General features: G+C 41.4%; 1 protein-coding gene across 1 annotated transcript in view; it reads left to right on the forward strand.

Moving 5' to 3' along the window:
- Positions 1 to 8,592, forward strand: part of gabbr2 (gamma-aminobutyric acid (GABA) B receptor, 2) — a 181,887-nt gene that overhangs the window by 116,317 nt on the left and 56,978 nt on the right. The window contains exon 14 of the mRNA XM_020606858.1: positions 1,605 to 1,727. Within this exon, the coding sequence (XP_020462514.1) occupies positions 1,605 to 1,727 (123 nt within the window). The remainder of the gene's footprint in view (positions 1 to 1,604; positions 1,728 to 8,592) is intronic.

The raw sequence follows: 8,592 nt of genomic DNA on the forward strand, positions 1-8,592 counted from the left end.
GGGGGTTGTGGCCGGTCAATCAATGTCCTCTTCTCCAAACACAAAAAATATGCACACTCTAGACACAGAAAACGTACACGCTTACAAAAATGTTGATAATTTACCAAGTACTCCTTAGTGACATATTACTGGATACACACGCGCACACACAGCAAAGTTAAACAAAGAGACAATACCTATTAGCACATTATGCCTTCATGGATTCAGAAATAGACATGCAAACATAATGATTCTGTACACATTAACACCTGTTGAAACTGTCTGAAAATAACATCCACAGTCTCACACTCCTTCCTGGATCTTGATAGATCAGTAGTAGTATCCAATGGATACAATGCCCTCTGATTTGGCTACAGCACTTAAAATGATAAGTTTACTTGTTTCTGTATTTTTATTCTCAGTTGATAGGGCCATGTGCACAGTAAGAACTAAAATCAGAAAATCATCAGAAAAAAGACACTAGAACCTAACTGATGTATGACAATATTACTAGGGGAAAGAAAATAGTAGATCACACTTCAGGTAATTTGGAGTCATTACATTGTTTGTCTAGCAGACACAGTTGGCAGAGTAACATATCACAGTTGAACAGATGGTGGTGTGGAGCTTTTTTGTAATTTTTCCTAAAATATCACACGTTGCATCTCTTTGTTTCAACTATTTACTTGCTAGAATCATTGATTATTAGTTTAATCAACCTGATTTTACCACAGTGTTGTTACATATAATCTACTGGTATTTTTACTGTTGTCCAACTGTTGTCAAATATTTTTCCATTGGCTTCAAAGCACCTGTCTGACCTGGTTTACTTCTCTGCACTCATATAAAGCATGGCAATATTTCCACAAGAAATGTCCATCACCTTGGCAAAATTTGTTCAATGCCAACACCATCAAACGATAGCAGATCAAAAAACAGTCCCTTCCTGTATCTCATCCTGAGCCCACCGATGGATGGAGACCTCTGTTCTGCATTAGGGCTATGTGATACTCTCCAAAGAGCCTATCCTGTGTTCCCTGACCTTTCCTTTGATCTCTGGTTCCTGACAGTCAAATGCTATTATAAATAAAGATCACAAACAGGTCATAGCTTTCATCCCTCTAAAGTTCACATTACAAAAGAGGAGCTTCAGTGTTTGGTTGCCTTGGCTCTTGTTAGGTGGATCTTTTCCACATTCTCTGGCCACAAGGTAACAACACAGTCACTTGATGGTAACGCAGTACTGTCTGGACAGAATGTCCACCAACTGTTCTCAGTCCTGGGGTCAGCAGAGTACATTCTACTAAATATACTACATGTACCACAGTTGAATTCCAAATCTGGTCTTGGTATTTTGGACTCACAGTTTTTTTTTTCCCCTGTCCTAGTAGGTGGCTAATTGCAGCTAAATGCATTGTAATCAATCCCTGATTAGATGGTTAGAATGAAGTCAGCAGGGGTCTGGGTCCTGAGATGGGATGAGAATCACTTGGTTCACATAATTACAGTGGTCAATAAGAAATGTTGTTGGAAATGGCTCTACAGACACACATGCTATTACATAACATTAGCAGGTGTGGGCTACTGCTTTAATCTAAGTGTTTCATTTACTTTTCCCCCTCCAGATCATAAAGGACCAGAAGTTGTTGATTATCGTTGGCGGGATGCTGCTAATCGACTTATGCATCCTCATTTGCTGGCAGATTGTGGACCCACTTAGGAGGACCGTGGAAGAATATAGCTTGGAGGTCAGAGTGCATTTTAATGTTTTGTTTTGTCTTTTTTTTTTTTTTTTTTTTGCATCTTGTCCAAAATTGTACTTGATTGTGGTTTTATTTATGTTGCTGTAACATTTTCTGCCTCAGCTGGGAAAATCCCTGTGAAACAGATTTTTGACTATTTGGAATTGAAACAAAGAAAATGTCCCCCTCGGCCTTTGGTGTGAGCATCTTTGTTATGCTTGATATTTTTAGGACAGGATGTGAGCCATTGGTGCCTCCTGTGCTCATCCCATGGCTGGACATTTTGTCAGCTTGGCACAGCCCACTGGAAAATAGGCACTTGGCATCAATTGCTCCTTGCTGGAGAGGTGATGTGGTGTAGAAACAAACTCTGCTTTGCTGTGATTGAGAAGAAATTACACATGCAAGATTAGTCTAGTTGTTCACCCAGTTGGCTGAAATGAACGTATTGTAGCTTTGGCATTAGAGGTTGATGGTGTGTGAAGTGTGTTTTCGGTTAGGCATGACATATTAGCACATAAATGTAACTGGTATTAAGGGAATGCAGACTGAATTTGCAAGGCACAACTGCATATTTATTTTCTGAGGATTCAGTTGTTTTGATTAAAGTGTCAGTTTAAGTTTTATTTTTCCCCATATTTCTGTAGAATAAACTATCATGCAGCATGGTTTTACTGTTTGGTATATCTGTCTTTCTGTACAGCTTCACACTCATGCCCCCTGCAGACTGCTTAAACCTGGTGGGTTAAATGTTGAGTCAGGAAGATCTCGAGCTGCATATATTAAAATAACTTTGAGCCTTTTCTTTTTTGCTTTATTTTTGAGAATATCTGCCATTAAATAGGTGGTCCTGCTTTCCACTGGTTAAACAAAAGAAGCTAGAGAATTCATTAATTTGATTTATTAAGTTGTTACACAGAAAGATGGACCCGCATTATGCTGAGGGCATCTACTGCAGTGTAATGGTAACATGGAACTATAAAGCTGGAGCAGCGAGTGATAGTGTAGGATGGATCCTGTATTCATGTGTGACACTAAATTGTTTGTAACAAAGTACACTGCAGCTATGGTCTGTTACGTCTGTGACACAAAAAATACTTGTGAGGCAATAATTCAAGAGAAGTCGGACAATAATGTGTTATCTAATTTCACCTTAAGGCCTCTGGTAGCACCAATAGCATTAGTGGAAAGTGTGTTTTACATTGCTATTATTCTCTTTATGTTCTAACCAGTAGCTCAATAGAACAACACAGATTGTGTTTACATTACTGTTGCTGCTAACACCTGACAAGCAGAAGCAATTATTCCAGGGCAGCTAAGATTAAATCATCTGTCTGACAATGGACAACAGATACTGCTAAGTCAAGATTTTCTGTAATGAGTTTCCTTTTGTATGTAGTCCACAAGACTGTTTACTGCCTCTCAAGAGCCTAGAGTCCTCAGAAATTGACAGCATTGGTTGGATCCTCATTGGCTCTTCTACTAAACGGAGGTTATCAGAAGGTCAGCGCAGTGAAAGGCAGGGTCTAATGGTGGATATTTATGGAGACTTCTTTTGTATGGTATTCAGTGGATGTTCTCTCCAAGGTTTGTGGGGGATGAAAGGGTGTCTGACACCGTCTTGCACCCAGTGTTGACTTTTTCATTAAAAATCTTGTGAAGTGATAAACAGCGCTTAGCTAAGAGTGCTGGGAGCAGGTCAGCCTTTCTGATTTTTTTTTCTATAGTCCGTGATAAAAAGATTGGTGTGGGAGATCTCTGAGGAAGAAACCTGTGCAGAGATAGATGATATTTGGCCAGACTTATTTACATTTACATACTTGAAAGTAGACTTGGCACATCTATACAACTCCAGATAAAGTCGTATTTCTATTGTGACCATTGCCACTTATATATTTAAGCCTGCCTAAAGGGTGTAGCAAAGCCTTGCTTAACATATTCATTTATGAATGTTACCATTGCGCGCACATGAAGTATCCTCACACGTCAAGCCTCCAGTTTAGGAAAGTGTTGTGAATATATTAACCACTCAGTGTGGGAGTCTGGCTTCCCCCCGGGGCTCTGGATCTACATGCCTGGGCTGAGACAGACGGTTCACAAACTGCACATACTGTACCTGCCCAGTCTGCCAGATTTCCAGCAGCAGCAGCAGCAGTGGACCCTTGGGGCTCAGCAGGGCGGTGAGGCGGCCTGGAGCTTCTGTGCGCCTAGGGCCTCCAGGCTTGTCAGGTGGGACCAGAAACCAGAAGGCAACCCAAATACCCAGAAAGTATTCACTTTCAGAGAGAGAGAAGCCAAGGAAAATGATAAACACAGTATAGACAAACACTGTATTTATGGTAATAGATAGTATAAGGATTTTTAAAGAGAATATGATTGCACTACCAGAGACAGCAAGGGACATCAATTAACAGTGATGGTAGCTGCTTTTTTGAGTTAGATACATAGAAGTAAAAAGTCAAGTTTGTTTTTGGCATTTTTAATATATATATATATATATATATATATATATTTAGATAGATATAGATATGACACTCAGAAATTTATATCAGTGCAATTGTAGCAAAGCATCCTGAGTTGGGTTCTCTTGCATGTGCTGTAAGTACAGATGGTCACAGATAAGGACTACATCTTAATAGTGTAAGTAGGTAACTGTCTATAGTTGAAATTGTGATTACAAAAACATCTTACTCATGCTGTACAGTAAATTTACCCACTGGAAAAGGGGGCAGTCAAGTCAATCCTCTGCATCACCAGGGCTGAACCCACTGCTCTGAATCCAGTAAGCTTAATGAGCTACCATTACCAAAACAAGGGGATCCCCTTGGTATCCTTTATTAGCATTAGCAAGAAGATGAAAATGTGAAGAGGCTGACAATAGACCCTTGTGGAATGTTTCATAAAACATGACTGATTTAATACCCTCCCAAATTAAAGTAAATAAGGGCCAGAGATCATGCTGGGAGTTAAATCTTTGAGTCTCTAAAGTGAGAGGAGTCACCCCCGGCTCTTACTTTATGGCTGTTCTTCAAGCCCACAGTTTTAATTAAAGTATGTAGATCTTCCTTTACCAGAAATGACTTCTGACCTTGACATTGTCTCCAACTACTGAGCTTGGCCTCTGATCTACTCTTCAGTGTGTACCATACATAAAACAGCTGTCTGTGCTGGATTCAATAAAAAAGTTGATAAAATGGTATTTGCAGTTCCCCCTCTTCCCTGATTCTTTACAGCACTATGACCCCTAAATCATAACACAAGGTACTGTATGTCTTATTAACTTTGGCTGCACCAGTAATGTCCCAGGAATGCTGATGGAGACATTGGGCTGCAGCTGACGATTAGATCCATTTTGTAGCCTGTTAATAATTGAACACTTACTAATGGCATGGATGTTTCAGCAACAGGACACACATTCATGTTTCAGTGTGTGTGTCAGTACACACACTGAAACATGAGTGTGTGTGTTGTTCATTTTTGTGTTTGTTGCTCTGTGTATTTGTCTGTTGCTACATATGACCTTGTATAATGTTTCAGCCTGTACATGTATGTGTGGAATGTACAGAATGCGTTCATTCATGCATAGATATATTTTTCCGTATATGCCTGTGTGTTGACATACGCTTGCAGGTCCTGGATATTGTCTCCTGCATAATGAAGGACAAACTGTCGCGAAGAGATGATTAGCATTCCGGTGGATCTTGCCACAGACCCCGCAACTCTAGTCTCTCCTCTTGTCTCCTTTTCCTTTGCAGCCTCCCTCCCTCTATCGTTTCTTCCCAGCTTGGAAGCTTGGAAGTATCATCAGGCAGGGAGTAGGCTGTAAAAGAATATTGCAGTGTGGCATCTCCATGGCAACGGCCATGGTTTCTGACATCCATAACGCTGAGAGTGGCACTGTTGATCCGTGAGCTAAATATAGCGGGTTAGGACACCCTTCCATGAATGTGTCACGATTCTGAGAAGATTTTAAACACCCATATAAAAAACATGCACTGGGCTGATGGAACATCAATGACTGATCAGAGCAAAAAAAAAAATGTACAGACACATGCACTCTCAGGCATGCATATTTCCATGCAGAAGTTGAGTGCTCACACAGATTTCCCTCTGCTTTCCTGACTCTGCCGCCCCTCCCCTCTATGCAGTAAGGCAAGTCGACAGAGAGGGAGAAGGAAGGGGAGTTTTATCTGAGTGCTTTGACAAAACACTCATTTGTTCCCAATATCAAAGTGCTGCAGTAGCAAGCCAACATATGACTCATTACTAGCATTTAAGGTGGACATATTCCTCTTTATGAGATGATGGTGGTTAGTTTGAATGTGAGCCTTCATTATCAGCAGTGGAGATCAAAACAAGCACCTCACTGCCAGCTACAGGCAAATAGGTGAGGGCTGAGATGCAGCACTGATCTAAAGGGCATTGTTATGATCTCTATTACCTGACCTTTACATAAATCTTGTGGTCTGATATGAGAAAACCATTTTCATGCCTCCGTGCTGACAGCTGCCAGGGCCAGAGATATTACTGTATGTTTTCAGGTCGCCCATCCATCCGGTTGTTGTGTCCCATTCTCGCAGGGACAAACATCCACTTGGGCTCAAAGATGAACCGATTAGATTTTGGTGGTCAAAGGTCAAGGTCACTGTGACCTCATGTCCATCCCATTCTTGTGAATGCAGTAATATCTTTTATTAAATTCCTTTAAGTCTTCATTACATATATGAGTCTGAACAGATATGCATGTGAACTGCCATTTGATTGGATGGCAGACACATGCAGTCGCGAGGCAGTAGTTTTCTGGTTTACTTATGTCCTTAAAACACATCTGCAGCAATGCTTAAATTATATTGCTATTTGTCTTGCTGATAGGCTGTGAAACATCATCTGCTGTCATAATATTTGCATACTTTACATTTTTGTGGGATGAAAAAAAATGAAGTTTCTAACACAATTCCCAAAAAGAGAGAAAGACTGTAGACAACAGGCAGGAAAATGAGAACATTCGTCTTTGCATCTGTTGTTATTTCGATTATTAATGACATCAGGCCAAGATAACACCTGCTATCAATTATTCTTCATGTGATTATACTTTTACTCTACTTTTTATACAGTGTGAGTATCTACTTAAGATGATCCTGGCTCGTTTTTGTTTAACATCTATGCGCCAACTGCCTGCCAACAGTTTGATTTTCATGTCTCCTGTTGAATCTATTTACACCTTGTCTCCATTAGCACTGTTGTATTATGTGAACTGAATTTACTCTGTATTAAGATCTCCTCAGTTAACTGTCTTCTTACTTGCATACTCATGCAGTTAAGTCTGATTCACGTACAGCATAGCTTGAAACACATGCACATTACCAAGGGATTAGAGCGGTGCAGTAATTCAGCAGACGAATATTTGGTTATCTATAGTTGAGCTTCATTTTTTCTGTCCATCTTTGTTTCACTTCTTTTGCTAATTTTTTTCCCAGAGTCCTCTCACAGACCCACTAACACACTCTCTCCTCCCACAGGTACCAGATTTTCTCACATCCAATCCCCCTCTTTTATTTAATCCGTTATCTTTTCCTCAACTTGTCTATTTGCTTACTTTAGAACTGTCTTTCTCTCTACTTCTGCCATCTGTCCAATCCAGACTTCATCTGTCTGTAAGACATTTCTCTATCAGAATCGTGTTACCAGCCTCTTAGCTTTTTGCAGACCCCTTTTTACTCTATACCTCCTGCTCCCATCTTGCACTATACCTATCTAGCTACTCCTCATTTGGCCAGCTTCTACCCCATGGGAGTCTGCTGGAAAAGCTGAGAAAATTGAAAAACAAGCTTCTGCGCTACCAGTGGACGAGGTTCAGGCTGACCTGAAACCTTCCCCTTCTTTTTTGTTTTTTTCTTGTTCTTTTTACCCTGCTGTTCTCTCATTCCCTCTTCACTTTATTTTGCTGCCCCTTTCTTCACACCATCCTTTTCCTCTTAATTCACCATATCCATCTCTATCAGTTTTCCCATTCCACGATACATTTTTAAAGGGAGGGATAGACACTCAGCCATGTCCCCAATTCTAGCCAAGATTGGTTACTGGGAGGACGAGTTGGGGAAGGTGGCAAGTGTGTCCAGAGGGAGTGAGACTTGTGTCAGTGAAGTTCCACTAGTAAAACAGGTGATGAGTTTGGCTGACGGTGAGTGTCCTGCTTCTCTGGGGTTTTATTAAAGTACCATAATGGTGTTTTTAACTTTAATGTGCCATACCTTACTGTTGATCATTTTGGACAGCATACCATATTTTTTTTCATTGACAAAAATATTTTTTGCCTTCTTGTTTTATTTTGTAGACACATTTAAGATAGGAGACATTGAGTCCAAATGGACCATGTTCTCCACCTCCATTGCCAATGCAGCCACTCGGAGCTGTGGCCTTCAGGTCTCTGGTGCCTGTTGTGGCGGCAATCCCCGAACCCAGTGGTGGACACCGGAAGTAAGGGATGCCGTCAAGCTGAAGAAGGAGTCCTTTCGAGCTTGGTTGGCTTGTGGGACTCCTGAGGCAGCTGACGGGTACCGGCAGGCCAAGCGGACTGCAACCCGGGTGGTTGTGGAGGCAAAATCTCAGGTCTGGAAGTAGTTCGGTGAGGCCATGGAGAGGTCGGCCTCGAAGAAATTCTGGCAAACCGTCCGGCACCTCAGGAGGGGGAAAACTGTTTACAGTGGAGGTGGGCAATTGTTGACCTCGACTGGGGACATCGTCGGACGGTGGAAGGAATACTTCGATGATCCCTTCAACCCCAGCGTCATGTCTTCTGATGAGGAAGCAGAGGCCGGGGGCTCGGAGGTGGACTCGTCCATGTTATCACCCAAACTGAAGTCACCGAGGT

The sequence above is a fragment of the Monopterus albus genome, unplaced genomic scaffold (assembly GCF_001952655.1).
Source record: "Monopterus albus unplaced genomic scaffold, M_albus_1.0 scaffold82.1, whole genome shotgun sequence".
NCBI lineage: Eukaryota > Metazoa > Chordata > Actinopteri > Synbranchiformes > Synbranchidae > Monopterus > Monopterus albus.